Below are 21,555 nucleotides of genomic sequence, written 5' to 3' on the forward strand. Positions count from 1 at the left end.
ACTGTCTGGTTCTAAGTGCTAATAAGTAACTTTTTATTCCAGGTGCCATTAACACTAAGGCACTACATTTTATTTGTGGTAATACAATTACAGGAATATAGCAGTTATGTCTTAACTAGTAGAACTGTAGTCAGTAAAAGCCATTATCATATCCATTAATTTTTTTATAAGAGAAAAACAAAATTAAATTCAAGAAGAAAACTTTTTCAGTATAGTCTTTTACTTCTTACACATCTCCAGTCTCAGGATGAAATGTTGCAAAGTTTTTATGTAGAACTGTCCGCACTGTTGAGGAAGAAATTACTTTGTCTCTTCACTTCTCTACTTTTTTACTGTTTCTGAAAATCACATTCCCTCTTTCCACTACAAATATGTTTTATTGATACAAAAAAAAGATTACATGTACTCTGATTAGCAAACAAACTGTGCATCAACTAAATGTATAAGAACTTGATACATGATGCTTGGAAGTCCAAACATAAGCACAGTTTGGCAAAAAGACCATGCACCATCTAGTAACAAATGTTTTACGTGTTCTCTCCCTGAGTTGACACTTGGAATAAGTCTAGGAACGTGCAACAGAGAAGCAAGAACACAACAACACTGAAAACACATTTTATGAAAAAATAGCATTGGAACATGTGACACTTCCACTCTTCATATGGCAAAAGGGCAGACTGCTCAGAAATTTGAAATATATGAAAAATTGAAAATTGTAAGAAAGTGGATTAATACAATGGAGCAGTGAGAGAAGCTTGAAGAAATAAGGAAATTTTGTGTAATAATGATAACAGTATCAGCTATGTGTATTAGTTTTTATTTATTTGTGATGTGTTTTGGTGGTACACTCCACCATATTCAAGTCTTTAGATACAGAACATATATTGTCCCAATGTCTGCCAGAAGATGGATATTTTGTAATAAGAAGATTAGATGAAATTTAGATGAGGAGAAGTACTAAGTGAAGTTCAATTGTTTAAAATAAAATGAATAATGTGTATCTAGTGTTTATTGATCTCAAGGGCTTTCAAAAGAACTTTTATCCTTTATTTGTTCAGTGGAGGATATAGAACTATATCTGGCAGCTACAGCCTTCACTCAATAGTTGCTCATCAAATGTGGAGTCATACTTTTGGAATCTGCTGCCATACCCAAGTTCAATCAATATACCTATGCTTGATAAACTATAAAACAGCAAAGATCAGACATCATTACTAGATAACAGTGGGGTCTATGCAGTTACTCATTTATGCTGTGATAATTATTGTATTAGTTTCCCATGCATAGCTGTAACTGATGGTTTGGCTAAACTGGAGCGTAGCTGAGATGACAAATTATACAATAAAGGTAATGAAAAAAACTATCTGCTCTTTAAATCTGGTAATATACTGACATGCAGCGTCTAAATCTTATAAATATTCTGTATTTATATCTAATGTTGAAGTGTTTTACATGTAAGAGGCAGTCAAATGAAACCAAGAAAGATGGAAATAAGTATATAAACAGTCTATTATTTCAAAAGTAATCATCATAACTGTTAATGCATTTATGCCACTTTGAGACAAATTACCAGTGCCTTCATGGAAAAATGTTTGTGGTTGCTGACATAAACAAGATTTTACCCAGATGTGCACCTTTTTGTCTGAAGCAAATTGACAACCACGAATGTCATTCTTCATGCCTCCAAAAATATGGAAATCACATGGAAAGCGATTGGGACAGTGTGGAGGATATGTAACAGCTTCCCAGTGAAATTTCACAGCACAATCTTAGCAACAGATGGGCAGGAACTATCCCATAACAGAATGATTCTGTTCATCAATGTCCTGGGCATTTGAACTAGATGGTGTGCTTTAAGGTTTACAAAGTGTCCATGTACTGCTGTGTATTAATTGTGGCACTATGTTTCAGAAACTTGATAAGCAGTGGGTTCTTGCAGTCAAAGAAAAAGGTCATCATGACTTTCTTGAAACTGGCATTCTTGTTGTTCCAACTACACTGCATCAGTTCCTCTAGGAAGACCTTGCATATCCTTCATACTGTCCCAGTCTCTCCCATGTGATACCCATATTTTTGGAGCCCTGAAGAAAGATATTTGTAGGCTTCCATTTGCTTTGGGTGAAGAAAAAAATGGTTCAAATGAATCTGAGCACTATGGGACTTAACAGCTGTGGTCATCAGTCCCCTAGAACTTAGAACTACTTAAACCTAACTAACCTAAGGACATCACACACATCCATGCCCAAGGCAGGATTCGAACCTGCGACCATAGCAGTCCCACGGTTCCAGACTGCGTGCCTAGAACCGCGAGACCACCGCGGCCGGCCCTTTGGGTGAAGAGGTGGATGCCTATGTACAGTCAAGGTTCCTTGGCAACTGCAAAAATTTTTCCATGAAGGCATTTACCATCTTTTATTTATTTATTATCTGCTGGTAACACATAATTTGAAATGCATGACATTGTTAAAAATATATAAAATTTTACAATTGCAAATTACATTTTTTACAATATTCTACAGTTCCTAAACTTGTTTCTAATACAGTATTGTTTCTTTATTATTATTCATGTTAAATCCAAATCATACGGGCAATTTTGGTTAAGCCACTGCTATAGTCACTTTATGAAAGTATCCCTGTCAACATATTAGCTTCGTTTGGTAATGAATTATGAAAGACAACTCCTTCAACATAGGGGCTTTTTGCTGTGAAAGTTAATCTTCTTTCAACCATGTGAAAGTCTTTCTTGTGTCTTGTATCATGGTAGTGAATTTCATAATCATGGTAGTGAATCTCATTTTCCTCTTGGTGACCATAGTATCATCTTTCACTAGTGTAATGGTGTCCAGCATATACATGGCATTGTTGTTGTTGTGGTCTTTAATCCAAAGACTGGTTTGATGCAGCTCTTCATGCTACTTACTCTATCCTGTTCTAGCTTCAACATCTCCAAATAACTACTGCAACTTAAAATCTTCTAAATCTGTTTATTGTATTCATCTATTGGTCTCCCTCTATGATTTGAAGCCTCCCCCCCTCGCCCACTTCTTTCCACGTACATTTCCCTCCAGTACTAAATCAGTGATCCTTGATGTCTCAGAATGTGTCCTATCAACTCATTCCTTCCTGTAGTCAAGTTGTGACACCAATTTCTTTTCTCCCCATTCAGTGTCTCCTCATCAGTTACATGGCATAAGCTGTTTGAATATTGAATCTACTGAATAAAACCAGGAAAAATCATGCAAAAGCCTACTTTTTCTATGATCTTCAAGGCCCTCTTCTGCAATATGAAAACCCTTTTTGTATTGGTGTGGCAAGCGCCACCCCACAGTACTATTCCATAAGACAAGAAAGGGTAGACTATTCCGAAATATTCAGTGCTTAGGTTTTCAGAGTTAAGGTATGGCAATAGTCTCTTAAGCACCTATAGACTGAATTTTTTTTCAGACTGGTCAACCTGCAGCTTTTGTGAAAATTGGTCATCTATGTATAAACCCAAAAATTTGCATTCCAAACAGTTTTTCGACCGAATTTCATCAATCAACATATTTTACCTATTTGGACCACTCGTTTTAAAGTAAATAATGTCTATTTTTTCTGTTTCTACTTTTAAGTAGTCTCTTTCAAAGTGGGCTCCGGCTCTTTCAGTGAAGTCTTGAACCTCTTCTGTTGGGCTCAGCTCACTGGTTGCACAACAGCCACCAGGTGTGTCATCAGCATACATACTGATCAAGTGCTTGTTATCTATAGAACTTGAGAAATCTTTTGCATAACACATAAGTAGGAATGGACCTAAAATAGAGCACTGAGGAACACCAAAATGTATATCTCATATTCTTGACCATCTCCTTTCCAATATTTAACCATTATCATATATAATTTCTGTACACTATTGTCTACCTTTTAAAAATGTTTCCGGTAATTGCGTGAGTTCTCCAGTAACACCACCATCACTATTTTTGATAAGAGCATGTCTTGATTTACTCTATCAAAAGTTTTTGAGAGCTACAAGAACATGTTCCACAGTGGATTAAATATATTAATTACTTATGGCAATTACTTTTGAAATAATAAACAGTTAAATTACTTTTTTTCCATTTGATTCATTTCATCTGATTGCTCCTTATATTTTTCTTTCATGAATGCTCTTAACATTTTGAAATACTATGTATTCATTTAAACATGTGTAGACAGTCTTAAAAATGTATTTACCTACATGCCCAAAAGTACCATTACCAAATGTATGTAAATTTTTCCTCTGTAGGGTTTTCTTTGCATTTCAAAAGGGAATTTGGAGAATGGGAAAAAATAGTATTAACAGCAGATGATCTGAGTTATTTATTGAGTAATCTCCAATGTGGAACCAGATATTATTTGTATCTGCAGACCTTCAACCAGCTGGGGCAAAGTTCACCTACACCCACAATCATGACACGCACTCAAGGCTCAGGTAAACTGTAATACTGTGCTATTTATGTTTAGTTTTGTAAAGTCATCATTTGAAACATTTCTCATTTTCTAAGGAGTGAAATATATAAGTACATTGACAATACTTCCCTTGTGTTTTTATCCTTGAGTATGATACTAAAAGCAGAGACTGCTGCTGAGGCATTCTGCTGACAGTGCAAATAATAATAATAATAATAATAATAATAATATTAGTCTGGTAGCATTGAAAATATTACAGAATTTTGGTAGTGATTCATATATTTCATAAGATATTGTATCAAACAAAATATATATGGAAACAGAAATAAACACTTATTACAATAGCATTCTTCTTATGCACAGTAAGAGTTTGATATGTTCCTGGAGAACATGATAGCAAAACTTTGTATAACAGAGAGATAGATAGAGAGAGAGAGAGAGAGAGAGAGGGAGGGAGGGAGGGAGGGAGAGGGGGGCTGCTTTAGCAATCTTTTTTGCATGTCTGCATGAGATATAAAACATAACACTAACGCTAGCACACACAAATGGATGCATGTGCACAGCACACTTTTTTACTGCTCACAGAGTATGTGCAGTCACTTTTATGTGGCAGTCTTAAGTAGCAGGTGTTTTGATGTATGGTTGCTTATGGATACCACTGGAGATCAGGCCTGAACCACCACATTAATGACACTGCCAACCTCAGCTAATTATTGTGCTTTAGCCATTACCGAATGATATATGCTCCACTTTGCTCTGAGTTGTGCTTGCTGGTTGTTCCCATTTCTTATTTTGAAATGAGTGCAGAGAGAAATCTTGCTCTGTCAGAGAGTTTGAATATGACTCTCACAACACAAGACAGAATCAGTGATCAATATGTCCATTATTACATTGGTTCTGCCTTCCCAGGAGCACAGAACATGGATGTAAGCTGCCAACTCTGTGAGAGGGAGACGTGGCTTGTGACCCCACTTCGCTCTTCTCCCCTTTACATCCATCACTCCTTGTTTGTTTTGTGTTTACGGCTGACTGTCAGAAAAGTGTCAGCTACAACATCAGTGCAAATACAAAAATAATAGAGCATGTATAAATTATTCAGACTTATAGTCTGAATTTTGGAAATGAAATTTAATAAAATTACCAACATTTTAAACTAAAAGCATTGTCCTCACCAAAAGCAGCAACTCCATGACTTTGGGAAGATGACTTCAAAATAATTAGCAAGAATGGTATTGGAAAGCCATTCATCACTTCTTCATGTTAGCAAATAAATCTGTCACTCTAAAATTGAAATCTTCAATTTTACACATGAATGACTTTTCACAGGATACCATCCCTAATGCACTCAGTTGTTCTTCTTTCATGGTGTTTCATAGGAATGTTTTAATTGTCTTGAACATTGAAAGGCACCGCTCAGCTTCTGGTGTCAAGATAGGCATTGTGATTAGCAGTTTCAAAACTAGTCTCATCAAGTGTGGCGCAAAGTTCATCCTCTAGAATCAGTGTAAGAAATGGAACTGCACCAGAAACTGCTCACAACTCAGGCCTAGCATAAAAGACTTGAAGCTCACCCTTCAACTTTCTTTTTTCCAGGTATGTATATGTGTCTGTAATTTCAGGGTATTCACCTGCAAAATTTGTGATATATTTTTCAAACTGATTTACATCAAATAAGTATGCTGCATTGAGGTGGCCAGTGAACTGAAAATGAAAATGTAATTTTATTTCAGAAAGGATGGCATCGCACACTTCCAAAGTATCTCTTTTTTTATGCCCATCAAGAATCTGTGGCTTCTTGGCAGGCATCGTTTCGTCATTTTCAAAACTAATGTCATTGAGGATGGAGTCAATGTCATCTCTGATGTTTTGCATTATCGCTTGAATGTTCTGGATGTCTTGTTTTGCTTTGGTCAGTTTGGTTATCTTCTTCTGAAGCTTATTAAAAAGTATGTCTGCATGAGGCATTATTTTATAGAAAAATGATAGCCAGAAAATGAATTCATTATCTTGCAGTCTTCATTTGTATGAACCAGCTTTATCAGTAGCAGAAGATAGTTTTATGTTCTCACTTGCTTCAGTGTCTTCCATAACAGTAATAAGATTTTCCCTGTTTTTCTACTTGCAAATGGTAATTCCATCTCATGACACACACACGGGGCAAGCTTATTTGAATAATGTATGCAACACTTTTGCATGCCTGTGGTGGGTTAGAAAAGAAAGAAGAAATACCTGAAAGATGTGCAAAAAAGATGCGGGCTTTGCGATTAACAGAAGCTGACATAGACATAATAAGGTTGAACTGATGTGCATTTGGGTATTTGTCTTAAATTAATTTCTGAATCCCATTTGACTTTCCACTCATAATGTTTGCACTGTCATAACTCTGAGCTATTAGTTTTGATTGTTCATCACCTATTAATGGTTCCCTTTTTTTCAGACTACTCTCAGTTATAGTATGAGCATTCTGACTTTCTGCATTAACAATGTTCAAAAATCTTTCAACGTTTTTCCCCTCAAAAACATAATGCAAAACAATAACCAATTCAAATTCACAAGACACATCTGAGGTTTCATCCACAATTATTGCAAACTAACTGGCATGTTTTATTTCCTTACGAACTTCATCATGGTACACTTGTAAAATGCAATGCAGTAGTTTATTCAGAACAGTCTTAGAAATGCCTTTTAACACTGATGCTTGACTGAGACAAACTGAAGGTCTTTATCCAATTCTGTGCTGAACTGAATTATCTCACAAAAACCCCCATTATTTTGAGAGGCATGAGATTCATCGTGGGCCCTAGAGAGCTAGTTCCAAAGCACCACAGAACCACCCTCCCTGTGGGTCCAGGGGTTAGAATAGGTCCAAGGTATTCCTGCCTGTCATATGAGGTGATTAAAAGGAGTTTCACACATTTCGGGCTTTATGTGATAGTCCCCTGTAAGGTTTGACCTCCATTCTTCAAAATTTTCCCGAAGAGCAAGCCAATTGTGGAAGGGCACCATACAAGGTGCATCATGTCCATTGTGCATTGAGATCTTTAGTCCACTCTCTCGTCATCGCATTGCAGTCCTGCCCATTCTCCATCTCTTGGGCAAGGTCACCTTCCTAGGTGTGTTTTCCACCCTGCACAATGCAGTGTTGATTTTGGCATCAAACATGACCATGGACATCTTTGCACCTGATATCCAGCGTGGTAGCCAGTCTGTTGTGGTGGAGCCACCATGAACCCTTTTGGTTGTAGCCCCCTGACCACACGGGAATCGCTCTGCTGATGCCTGCGACATTAACTCCCCACATATGCCAAGGAGTAGGTGCCTATCCCCCTGGGGCATCGGGACTCCCGGCAATGGCCATCCTGCCAGGTGGCCTTTGCTGCAGCTGGGTGGTGCCCGTGGGGAGGACCCCTGGTCGGAGTGGGTGGCATCAGGGTGGATGACACATGATAAAGTGTAGTCCATCATTTCTTGCTGGTGGTAAAACACCAGCAGTCTCTGAGTGATCACGAGCTCAATTCAATGCACAAAAGTATGACTCCAAATTGTTCCCCTTCCTGGCCATACCATGGGAGGAACGTCAGGCTAAGGATGGCAGTGGATCTTATTTGCCCCGGTACCTTGTATGTTGCTGAGCACTTCGCTCGAGCCTCTGTGTCGGAAAATTAACCCCCAGCCTTTCGCACACTCAAACAGCTGCTGAAAGGAAACGTCCTCTCCTTCACTACACGCTGCAATGAATCTTATAATGCCTCATTTACAGAGTGGGAGCTGCTCAGTGCCCTTGCATCTACAGCCAGATGATTAAACATCTCTCATGTGACTAAAAGCAACATCTTCTCGTCATCTTCAACCTGATCTGGTGCGATGGCGTCTTTCCATCACAATGGTGGGAGAGCACCATCATTCAGGTGCTCAAACCCGGTAAAAACCCGCTTGATGTGGATAGCTATCGGCCCATCAGCCTCACCAATGTTCTTTGTAAGCTGCTGGAACGTATAGTATGTCAGCGGTTGGGTCGGGCCCTGGAGTCACGTGGCTTGCCAGTTCCATCTCAGGGCGGCTTCCGCCAGGGTCGCTCTACCACTGATAATCTTGGGTCCATCAAGTCTGCCATCCGAACAGCCTTCTCAAGATGGCAACATCTGATTGCCATCTTTTTTGACTTACGTAAAGCGTACGACATGACTTGGCAACACCATATCCTTGCCACATTGTATGAGTGGGGTCTCTGTGGACCACTCCCGATATTTATCAAAAACTTCCTGTTGCTCCGCACTTTCCATGTACAAGTTGGTGACTCCCATAGTTCCATCCATATCCAGGAGAATGGAGTCCCGCAGGGCTCTGTATTTAGTGTATCTCTATTTTTAGTGGCCGTTAACGATCTAGCAGCAGCTGTTGGGCCCTCCGTCTCAGCTTCTCTGTATGCAGATGACTCCTGCATTTCATACTGCTGCTCCAGTACTGTTGTTGCTGAGCGGCACCTCCAGGGAGCCATCCACAAGATGCAGTCATGGGCTCTAGCCCACGGCTTCCAGTTTTCAGTCACAAAGTCGTGTGTCATGCACTTCTGTCAGCATCGTACCATTCTTCCAGAATCCACACTTTACCTTAATGGTGATCCACTCACTGTAGTGGAGACATATCAATTCCTAGGACTGGTTTTTGACACTCAATTGACTTGGCTCCCTCATCTTTGTCAGCTTAAGCAGAAGTGCTGGCAGCACCTCAATGTCCTCTGTTGCCTGAGCAACACCAATTGGGGTGCAGATCGCTGCACGCTGCTGCAGCTCTACAGAGCCCTTGTCCAATCCTGAATTGACTGTGGGAGTGTGGTTTATGGTTCAGCAGCGCCTTCAGCATTGCATTTACTCGACCCTGTGCACCAGGATGAGTCCAGTCATGAGAGTACTGGTGGAGGCTGGTGTCCCTCCGCTACAGATCAGACATGTGCAACTTCTCACCAGTTATGCAGCACGCATTCATAGTTCCCCTGAGCATCCGAATAATCGTCTTCTTTTCCTGCCCACAGCAGTCTACCTTCTGCATCAGTGGCCCAGATCAGTGCTAACGATTGTGGTTCGCGTGCAGTCCTTTTCTCTGAACTGGAGTCATTCCCTTGACCACCTCTACTTGCAGTCCGTTCACGTATGCCTCCATGGTGTATGCCTTTGGCACAGCTACATCTTGACTTTTTGCGTGGCCCTAAGGACTCCGTTAACCCCACCACTCTCCACTGTCACTTCCTCTCGATTCTTGATGCATTCCGGGAGCTCTGAAGTGGTTTACACTGACTGCTCAGTGGCCGATGATCACGTAGGATTTGCATATGTTCATGGAGGGCATATTATGCAGCACTCCTTGCCAGTTGGCTGCAGTGTTTTCACTGCAGAGCTGGCAGCCATATCTCATGCTCTTGAGTACATCTGCTCATGCTCTGGCGAGTCACTTCTCCTCTGTACTGACGCGTTGAGCAACCTACAAGCTATCGACCAGTCTTACCCTTGCCACCCTCTGGTAGCGTCCATTCAGGAGTCCATCTATGCTCTTGGTGTTTTTGTGGACCCCAGGACATCAGAATCCCTGGCAACGAACTTGCCGACAGGCTGGCCAAACAGGAGACACGGAAACCACTTCTGGAGATAGGCAAGACTTCCATGCAGGCCTCTCGCAGGGAATCAGTTGTCCTCTGCCAGTGCTGCATTGGCCATACGTGGCTAATGCATGGTTACCTACTCCGTCGTGAGGACCCACCACAGTGTCACTGTGGCTCCCAAATGACAGTCGTCTACCTCTTGCTGGACTGCCCACTTTTAGCCGCTCTGCGACAGACTTTTAACTTTCCCAGCACCCTGCCTTCGGTGTTGGGTGACAATGCCTCCACAGCAGTTTTAGTTGTACGTTTTATCTGTGAGAGTGGGTTTTATACTTCTATGTAGGTTTTAGTGCACGTCCTTTGCCCCTCTGTTTCCTCCACCCTAGTGCTTTTAGGGTGGAGGTTTTAACATGTTGCAGAGTGGCTGTCTTTCCCTTTTTGTTCTCATGGTTTGCCAGTCACTGTAATCTGCTTTCATGTTTTATTCTCTTATGTGTTCAGTGTCTCTCTGTTGTTTTCTTGTCCTATTTTGTTCCTTTTAGTGTTTGTTGCCTTCCCTTCATTCTTGTGGCTTTTCCTTTCTTTCCATTTTGTGTTATATGTTTCGTCCGTTTTATTCTCACACTCATGGCATTGTTTTATTAGGAACAAGGGACCAATGACCTCGTAGTTTGGTCCCTTCTCTCACCTTTAAACCAACCAACCACCACAGAACCATATACCATTTACAATTAAATTCAATGTATATCTATTCTTTTCTACTCATTTGTCACAGCTGCCAATTGTTTGTCGATATTGCAAATCTAATTTCTGCTGAATGTTGGTTTTGCCTAGAAATGAAAGACTAAGCACAATATTCATGTAAGGCCTTGGCATTTCATATACTTTCATTTTAGACCATATATGCCCAATATCAATTATACCGGTCTTATGCCAATGAACATCTCCCCCAAATAACACACAAGGAAAACAAAGTGTTGCTTTCTTCACAGCCACAAATCCATTTGTTCTTTTGTAAAATTTCTGGATTGAACTTATGGCATTGATTTTTTTGTTTGCTGCTGCAGATTCAGATATGAGAGTGGCCTACATAGTGTTTTTTATCTGAATTTTTTCATTGTGAGTCCTGTCACTAAATGGCATTTTTAATAATTCATTTATTTTGTCCATGTTTGTTAATTGCACAGTCAGCTGAATTTTCCCTTACATATAACACCGTGTACACAGCTATATATGGTCAATTACCTGATCTCACAATAACTACAATGTATTTGCACAGAACTGCATTACACAAATGTAATGAGTATAAACATAAATACGACAGTGTTGTTTGGAAAACAGATGCTCAATAGGTGGTGAATATGTTAGTTTTTTTGTTCTGTAGCAATACAACCACTGTTGTGAAATATACCAATACTGAAATAATGCCTGTTAGTTTCAAAATCTAAGGGCATAATTATATTGAAATTATATATAGCTATTTATATGATATTTAAGTGTATTATTTCTGTATTCGATTTAATTAAACATTAATTTGTGTTTAGGAATGCATTAGCATTAACTTGCAGAAAGATTGTGTACTGGCTTACAAGAAATTTGTGCCCTGATGTATTCTAACATGACTGCTAGATGGCAGATTGTGCTTCTACAGATTCTGCACTTAACTGCCTTCTGACAGAAGGAGCATAAAGCTCTGAGTCAGACCAGCTGTGGTTCTATCTCCACCGTAAGAAGTGTGTAGAAACCAATGGCCGAGCCTTTCACACAGTGTTTATGAGGGCAGATGGTGCCAATCTGCTGTATGCTCCAAGCTTCAGAAGACTACCACGAGAGCACATGTGGCAAAACACACCTATTCAAATCAGAAAATAGAAACTCTGAAACAATGTTTTATGCACAATTCGTATAGATTTCTCTGTTTTTCATGCAAATGGTGCCACAGCATAGTGGCACTGCCTCAAAAGCTGGCCCAACTAAAAGTTACAGAAGCAGTGTAATAAAGTGGAAGGGCTGAGTTATAATATAATCAGTCTGCTGTAATGGCTACACTGTGTTACATTGAAAGCAGTTGTATCACATCCACATCACTGTGAGAATTACTGATTGTAAGTTTTGGCATTTGCAATTTATTCAAGGCCATCCTAAAGTCATTTCTATTTGCTCTAAAATGATTTTTAAAGTGAAAATTTATGTAATATAGACAAAGAAAATCTGCTCACTAAGCTTGACTAAAATTTGATGAATTGGTACAACAGAAAATTTATGCTGGCAAAATGTATTACTCTAATGCAAAGCATCCAGTGCAAGACACTAGTAATGCCTTGGTGCTTATTTTGCCACAATGGTTGCCATGATTCTCCCTCTTAATATAACTTCCTCAAAATCTTGACATTGAGAAATCATTCCATGGCATGCACTTGGTTCCCACTGTGCTCATAGCCTCGATGTATGCCCATTTTTTCGGTGTTCATATTCCTTCTTTTATCATCTATTTCCATTTTTCTTTCTATTTATTTGGTTATTTTGTCTTCCTTCCCCATCTGCATTTTACTATATGCTTACTCTTCTCTTTCAGGCTTGTGTATGACATGTTTCTATTGATCTCTGTCTGGTATTCTACCCTCTGAGCCACTTTCAAGTTCTTTGGTTTTTTAAATCATATCTAATATGAGTAATGAATTTACTATTTTTTCCTATCCAATTCTTGTATGGATAGAAGTATTTTGCACATGATTACTGTAACTATCATGAGAAATTGGTAATGATATGTGTGAGCCTTACTTCATTCTCTAACTTTATACCACAATTAGGCACAAAGTTCACTTCACTTTCATCAGTACCTGTGTAAACTGTGTGTCTGTTTTCAGCACCTTTCACGCTTTGGTATTTAAACTTTTACCTCATGAATAAGACATACCTGGGATCAGTTAATTTAATAACAGAATGCATACTGTGAGTGTGATACAGACTGATATGACTGCCTGCAGCAAGAATGCCTACATGAAGATTCTGCCCCATAATGTGAATGAGAGCTTACTGTAGCATATAACTTTTGAGGTACATGTTTATTTAAATAAAGGAGATGAAAATTTACTTGAGATATGAAGTTATAAAAGGATAAGCAAATCCAGATTAAAGACTGTGCACTATTTTTGATTCCTTTGTTTGTAAAATGGGAATAAGAGCGTAAAATTACTCGAGTTTAACATATTGGTGAAAATGTCTCTGTCACACTATATGAGGAAGAATGAAGACTGATGCTGTGACTGGTTATGACAAAAACTTTTACTCTGCGTGTGATCAGTCACAGACTTCAGATTTATTACACTTTAAAGCAAGCATACACAAAAACATAAGCTTGGACTATATTAATTGTTATATCATTGCAGTCCTAATTTACTGAACTCAATAAATGCACAGTGACAATAGCATAGGACTAGTCTCTGCTAGGAGAATAAACAAAATTAGACCATCCACTTGGGAGCACACAATAACTAGCAAACAAGTCAGCTGCTGGAAAACTAAGTCCAAATCGCAATCCAAAGCAGAAGTCCAAAATAACAGCATGTAAAAGTCCAAGATCGATGACTAAAGGCAGGCGAGATTGAAGGCATATAGGCATGACTGGGGCAGCCTGTTGTAGATTGCAGCATAATTAAGACTGGTAGTGACTCAATTGTGTCTGCACTTGCATTTTTCACAGAAGAGATATTGCAGACAACAGATCTAGTGGTATCCACACAGGAGACAGAATTGGGCAATTTTTTTCTGAATAATAAATACAGATAAAAATTAATATTCATTTTTCATAAATAACAAATAAAAATATTTATTCGGGTGAGTATTAATTTGCTTGACGGAAAGGAGTTGTTTGTTATTTTTGAATAAAAGGTAATTTTCAAATCCATGAATATTAATTGCTCTAGTTCTCTGTCATTTATAACACAGATGAACTTGATGCTTCTTTTATGTTACTTTTCAGAACAATTTGTTTTTCAAATATTTCATCAGACAGTTTATTTGGCTTTGGATGATTACCCATTGTGCCACATCAAGAAACATATTATACAGATGTCGAAGAAGGCAATGGCATGTTATATTTTCTAAAAAATCTCCTTTATTTCAGGATAACAATCTAAGATGTTAAGATCGCTATCTTCTCTTGAGAACTCATCAACACTGCTCTAGTTTTGGTAAAGAACTTTGTTATGGTTTCTTGTCAGTTTCGCCTACAAAATCTAATTCAGAATAAAAAATGTACATTTTGTTTTCCTGTAACAACTTCATTTTCAGACTCGACACACAATTTCTGTGACATTTTTGTGACTACTGTATACCTGTGATTTGTTGTTAAGTCTCCCTTGATCATAGAAAGCAATGCAGATGGACCATGCACATGCTGGTAAGGCAGTACTGCATTAGCTGCATGTTCTTCCCGTAGTGCAGAAAGGCAAAACAATCTTCAAATTGTCTCTCAACACTTTGTCAGTAGGAAGTTGCCAATGTGCTGCAATATTTAAGGGACTATCTTCCAGTTTTTGCATCATTTTTAGTACAGCTGTCAAGCATGGAACTAAAAGTCCATAATACTTTTTTCTCACCTTTCTGTATATCCAGTACTTCAGCGATAGCCGCCAAACAAGCTACAAACTCTTTCATGTATTTGAACTCAGTGTCTCTTATGAAATTTTTCAAACCTATGTAACTGGATCACTTACTCTATATCAAATAATTTTGTTTCACTGCATTCTAAAAAGTATTCTGCCATTCAACACCAGGCCTAATCAGAGTTAGTCCTACTTTCAGTTATTTTAAATAACTTTGGATATCCAGCAGCATTCTATAAAGCATTATATTTGTGTATTGTTTTGTGACACACTCCAGATAATGCTATGTATTCTCCATTTTCATCAGGGTTCTGATAAAAGTGATTAGCTTTTGCTTGAGGTGCACAAATTTAGTGTATGTTCAGTCCTTCAAAAGTGTGCTGGGTATTGGATATTGTGACCTGTGATATTTACAGTGTCACTGAAGGGACATTTCTCTAACACTTACAATGAACATCAGTTAAGTATTTCTGAAACAGAAAGCTCACTGTTCCTCAGGAACAAACACTGGTTATTTATGAATCAGTGTTGATTGAGAAATAAACATAGAAAATATGTTTGCAATCTCTTGTTGTTCATTATTAAGCAATTATTAATGAATAACAAATAATTACTCATATGCAAAGGGATCACAATGCCCCTTTATCTGTAAATAATTTATTTACATATAAAAGTTTTTTTTAATTTTTTATGTATTCAAATAATGTTTGTATACAGGCAGTGTGATGTCAACCTTCACAAGTGCCCAAGAGTGCTGATGCTTCTGGTGAGATCTGAGACAGCAGTGGCTGTGTAGAGGCTGTGAGTGGTCTTGGCCAGGACTTGTAACAGGCTAGCAGAGGTGGCTGCAGGACTGCTGATGATAAACATGACAGCTGCTGAAGCCCAAGAGTCAGCAGTGGATTCAGCATGCAAGTCCTGGTCATTTGGGGCCTGAGCTGATTTTGATTGTGTCCCCAAGTCCTACTCTGACTCAGCAGTGAAGAGGTGCTGCTCATGAATTTGTGAGATAATCTTTTCCTGCTAACCTGGGTCTTTTTAAGCAAAGGTTTGGATCAATACTGGAGCTTCTCTACACATCCACCTGCTGTGTTGCAGCAAGGTGTGTGGCTGTCAATCCTGAGTGTAGGCATGTTGCCAGGCTAATGGCATCATTCTGGCAACTCCCTAATGGCTTTAGTGAAGAAACTGAAGAATGTGGGGGTAGAGCAGTGGCAGCATGACCATTCCATGACCTTTTTCTGCAAGTGGTGGCAGACGTTGAAGAATGCCAGCAGCGTTGGACAGTCATAATGTGCAGTTTAACATACAGCATTGTGGGGACTGAAGTGGATAATTAGCTGTAAAAATGGGGACCCATGATGCAGTGACCAAGAAATCTTGCGCCAATTGAATGAATTTTTTGTCAAATTTAAACCAAGTGACTTCTTGATACTCAAAATTGGGATTAACTCCAATGGCACCATAGATAACATTTTAGCATTAACATGTTGGCTTGTACATGATTTGGTAATGGTACTGATTTAGCAGTAATGTCCATCACAGTCTTTGAACTGTTCTCTCAGGGAGCATGGCCTTTGGGCCAAAAGTAGAATTCAAGGTTAATGGTTGTGTAAGTAAGATGAATTTTGCACCATAAAGATAAACATGGAACTTTTCATTGCTAAAAAGGCTCCTAGGGCTTCTATTTCAATCTAAGATTACATTTTAAACCTGTCTGCTGAACAATGGTGAAAAACGTTCACAGGTTCTAAATGTTTTATTGAATGTTTGCTCCTAAAGCTCTGTCACCAGTGTAGATGGTGCAAAAAAGGATCCAGAAGAACTATCTGTTCAAGAAATGATGAAATATTGCCTGAACCCAGGTAATTCCTAATGGCAATTGACTGTATTTGTATAAATGAAAAGGCATGTTAATCATAAATAAATTTGTGACTCATCATCAAGGGCAATTGCTGATAACCATCTGATAAGTTCACTGTGGCCTTGAAATCACCTAAGAGGCCTAGTCTGCCATTACTTTTGTGAATTATGACTAGTGGTGTGGCCCGTGGACTAGCAGCTACTGGTTCAATAACATCTAACTCCTTGTCCGCCGGTCGTGGTCTCGCGGTAGCGTTCTCGCTTCCCGAGCACGGGGTCCCGGGTTCGATTCCCGGCGGGGTCAGGGATTTTCACCTGCCTCGAGATGATTGGGTGTTTGTGTTGTCCTCATTATTTCATCATCATCCAGGAAAGTGGCGAAATTGGACTGAGCAAAGACTGGGTAATTGTACGGGCGCTGATAACCATGCAGTTGAGCGCCCCACAAACCAAACATCATCATCATCTAACTCCTTCAGTCGGTCTAGTTCACCCTTTGCTTCCTCCTTAAAAAAGTGTGGCACTGGGCAAACTACCATAAAATAAATAAAGCATGGCCAAGCTGAGGGGAACAATTGTATATGTGCTTCAAATGAATGTACACTATGTGATCAAAAGTATCCAAACACCCGTCGGAAACATACGTTTGTCATATTAAGTGCATTGCGCTGCCACCTGCTGCCATATATTCCATATCAGCAACCTCAGTAGTCATTAGACATTGTGAGAGAGCAGAATGGGACACTCTGCAGAACTCACGGACTTTGAACATGGTCAGGTGATTGGGTGTCACTTGTGTTATATGTCTGTACGCGAGATTTCCACACTCCTAAACATCCCTAGGTCCATTATTTTTGATGTGGTAGTGAAGTGGAAACGTGAAGGGACACATACAGCACAAAAGCCTACAGGCAGACCTCGTTTGTTGACTGACAGAGACCACCAACAGTTGAAGAGGTTCGTAATGTGTAATAGGCAGACATCTATCCGGACTATCACACAGGAATTCCAAACTGCATCAGGATCCACTGCAAGTGCTATGACAGTTAGTCAGGAGGTGAAAAAACTTGGATTTCATGGTCGAGCAGCTGCTCATAAGCTACACATCATGCCGGTAAATTTCTAACGATGCCTTGTTTGGTGTAAGGAGCGTAAACATGGGACAGTTGAACAGTGGAAAAACATTGTGTGGAGTGACAAATCATGGTACATTATGTGTCGTTCCAATGGCAGAATGTGGGTATGGCGAAAGCCCGGTGAACATCATCTGTCAATGTGTTGAGTGCCAACAGTAAAATTCGGAGGTGGTGGTGTTATGGTGTGGTTGTGTTTCTCATGGAGGGGGCTTGCACCCCTTGTTGTTTTGCATGGGACGATCACAGCACAGGCCTACATTGATGTTTCAAGCACCTTCTTGCTTCCCACCATTGAAGAGCAATTTTGGGATAGAGATTGCATTTTTCAACACGGTTGAGCACCTGTTCATAATGCATGGCCATTAGCGGCGTGGTTACATCGATACCCCTCCTCAGTGCAGCACTCTGCGAAGAATGGGGTACCATTCCCCAAGCAACCTTCCAGCACCAGATTGAACATATGCCTGCGAGAGTGGAAGCTGTCATTAAGGCTAAGGGCGGTCCAACACCGTATCGAATTCCAGCATTACCGATGGAGGGCGCCATGAACTTGTAAGTCATTTTCACCCAGATGTCCAGATCCTTTTGATCACATAGTGTACCTTGCCTAAGCCAGATGCAAATAACCCAAAAAATTCTCTGCTAAAGTCATCCAGAGCTTTGAAAGTGTCTGATATCAGACTAACATTATCCAGCATTAAAAAACCAACTATGGTAAAGATATCCAGGCCAGAAATATTTTGTGCACTGGGAGATGCTATTACCAGCAATGTTTTGTGCTACATAACTTTCCTGTACTGACTGCACATGGAGAATAAATCTTTGAGGAAGACCTGGTTCATTGGTATGTTCAGTGAGTTGGGTCACATTTGTGTCTACCTGGAAGGTCACAGGCTTTGAACCTACCAAGAGTTCAGCCAAAAATGCATAAAAAGTTCTCAATTTACTTGCCTCATCAAATTTGGATAAAATACCGAGCTTTTGATGACTACCTCCATCATTTTCATCAGGGGTAAAACTGACTTTCGTGGACCAGTGAGGCTTTGGCTTTTATAAGCAGTGGACAGCTTCTCATTGGCTGTTGATCGTTTGAATGGTACACACCAGAACATAAGATTTACAGTGGAGGTGGAGAAGGATTGGAAGCTACCCTTCTTAGATGTGCTAGTCGAGTGAAAATCAGATGGACATCTCAGACATTCTGTGTACAGAAAACCGATGGATACAGATTTATATCTAAATGCACGTAGTTTTCACCACCCAGCTCAGAAGAGAGCTATGCTGAATATGCTGTTCAAACAGATCAAGAGGACCAACACATCGTGTGGCTACCATTCTATGGGGAGGATGTAGAGCGCAGCTTTCGTCAGCTGGAGAAGCTGTGCTTGAAACAGTCACAGCTGCTGAGTAATCTGGCTTTTCTACAGCATTGTCGTAACGAGGAGGTTGTACCAAATTTTGCAGTTGTCAAACATCACATCCGAGCTGCTGCAGTGAATAGAATTTTGTAGACAAGTCATGCGATCGTCAGGGAGAGGATACACCATTCGAGGTATGAAATGGATGCCAATGCCTGCTTCTTATATAGTTGCCATCTGTTTTTGTCTGCAGTTTTGTCACCTTGTGACAGAATGGGTAGACATGACCTTGGCAGCACATCATCAAGCTAATTTAAGCAAGACTACAGCAAAACAGGCTGATAAATTTGTGCGCCTTAACCGGGGAAAAGGAATTTCTGGGTCCAGCGATGCACATCGCACTGTTATCAACTTCTCCGACAAGGAAATTGGTGACGCCACCATCTCAGTTCTCAGAAAGGGACTGAACTTTTCTTTCGCTCCACAGAAGCTACCAGTGGCCGAGATTATCAGTGGAGTAGAAAAAGCGGTTCGGCACCTTTCTGAAGAGGCAGCAGATGAGGTAAGACTTGCCACTAGTCGGATTTTAGCAACAGCCAAGCCTCCTAAGTCCAATGTAAGCAGAGTGGAGAAACTGGCATTGAAATTGTTGCGGAAGGATGACGAGTTAGTTTTGCTACCACCCGACAAAGGGAATGCCACAGTTATCCTCAATGGTACCGATTATCATAAGAAAGTGGCCCTATTATTGGAAGATACTACATACCAGATTCTTAAATGGGATCCCACAGCAGCACTTAGCAGGAAGACAGGGGAGCTACTGAAGAACTCTGACCTCCCAGAAGGACTAGTCAAGAATCTACGACCAAGAGCACCAAGGCCACCCAGGGTATACGGTCTACCCAAGGTCCATAAGGATGGGGTCCCGTTGAGACCTATTTTTAGTGCTATTTGGTCTCCTACATATCCTTTGGCAAAATACCTAACCAAATTATTAGCACTTATAGTCAGCCATAACTCAAAAATGTTTGTTGACATCATAAAGCAGATGAGGATAGGTCTGAATGACATCATGATCAGCCTAGATGTGGTCTCTTTGTTTACAAAGGTACCAGTGGAAGATACGTTAAAACTGTTGGCTGCTCATTTCTATCCTGAAATACTGAAGTTATTTCAACACACCTTGACGACCACCCATTTTTTTGTACAGTGGAAAATATTATGAAATGACTGATGGAACAGCCATGGGTTCACCACTGTCACCAGCTATAGTTAACATTTTCATGGAGGATTTCGAAGAACGAGGGTTGAACAGTGCTCCCTTACGTCCATCCTTCTTCTTCAGGTATGCTGACGATACATTTTTAATCTGGCCACATGGCAATGAGGCACTGCAGAAGTTTGTTGATTAGTTGAATGGTATACACCAGAACATAAGATTTACAGTGGAGGTGGAGAAGGATGGGAAGTTACCCTTCTTAGATGTGCTGGTGGAGCGAAAATCAGATGGACATCTCAGATATTCTGTGTACAGGAAACCGACACATACAGATTTAAATCTAAATGCACATAGTTTTCACCACCTAGCTTAGCAGAGAGCTATGCTGAATACCTTGGTACACAGAGCAAGGACTATTTCAGACAAGGATCATCTTGGCTCTGAGATTAACCATCTGACGATGGTATTCAGAAAAAATGGATATTCTGAACATGATATCAGATCTACTCTGGCAAAGAAACCTAGTAAGGATACCAAGAATTGGTTCATCAATGTTGGTGATGTAAAAAGTCCATGGGAAACATAGATTAGGAGATAGATGCACCAAAACTTTAGCAGAGCTGACAGTTTGTAATGTTGATTCATTGATAGCACGTAGAAGCGACTTTTTTGGTGAAAAAATGGGAGGAGCCAATGATGTAGGTATGATGGACATGTCAGTACCTGTGTCGACTAGGAAAACAACTTGCAACAAAATGTTGGTCACGTAAAAATGACTGCTCGGCCGAGAGGACAAGTGGACGGAGTGCAATGTGTGAGGACGCCTGTGAAGTTCCCCGCAGTACTAGGCGTCTTTTGGATCCTGCAGTTGGCATTTGGGTGCTGGCAGTGTAATCTGCACTTCTTGGCCTCATCCCCAAAAATCTTGTGGTACCTACAGTACGCATGAGTTGGATGTGGTGGTGGCGGTGATTGTGACAGCGGAGGAGGTTTGTCCTCGTTGATGTGTTCCAGAATGCAAACTGGGGCGTATGGTGCGTGTGCGATTGTTGAGTGACTGGAAAGAGGAGAAATGGAATGAGTACTGCCTGTTAGATGGCATGGAGGCAGGAGGAGCCCTACCTCTGCCCGCAGACGGCCAGTAAACAGGCGGCGTCGTGCCAACCAGCGGTGAGAGGTGTGCTGGTTGTTTTTGTTGCAGTAGTGCATACAGCTGATCTGCGATGTGAAGGCGAGAGCTGATAGACTCGAAGGAGTGTGATAGCAGGTGTATCTGCAGGTTGGTAGGTAACTTGGCAGACCATACCACCCACAGGGTAATGTCTGTCATTGTTTGTTCACTCACAAGTAG

General features: G+C 40.3%; 1 protein-coding gene across 1 annotated transcript in view; it reads left to right on the top strand.

Moving 5' to 3' along the window:
• The window catches only part of LOC126183285 (Down syndrome cell adhesion molecule-like protein Dscam2), a 194,555-nt gene that overhangs the window by 119,370 nt on the left and 53,630 nt on the right, over nucleotides 1-21,555 (top strand). The window contains exon 10 of the mRNA XM_049925116.1: nucleotides 4,262-4,447. Within this exon, the coding sequence (XP_049781073.1) occupies nucleotides 4,262-4,447 (186 nt within the window). The remainder of the gene's footprint in view (nucleotides 1-4,261; nucleotides 4,448-21,555) is intronic.

Source organism: Schistocerca cancellata, chromosome 4 (genome assembly GCF_023864275.1).
Source record: "Schistocerca cancellata isolate TAMUIC-IGC-003103 chromosome 4, iqSchCanc2.1, whole genome shotgun sequence".
NCBI lineage: Eukaryota > Metazoa > Arthropoda > Insecta > Orthoptera > Acrididae > Schistocerca > Schistocerca cancellata.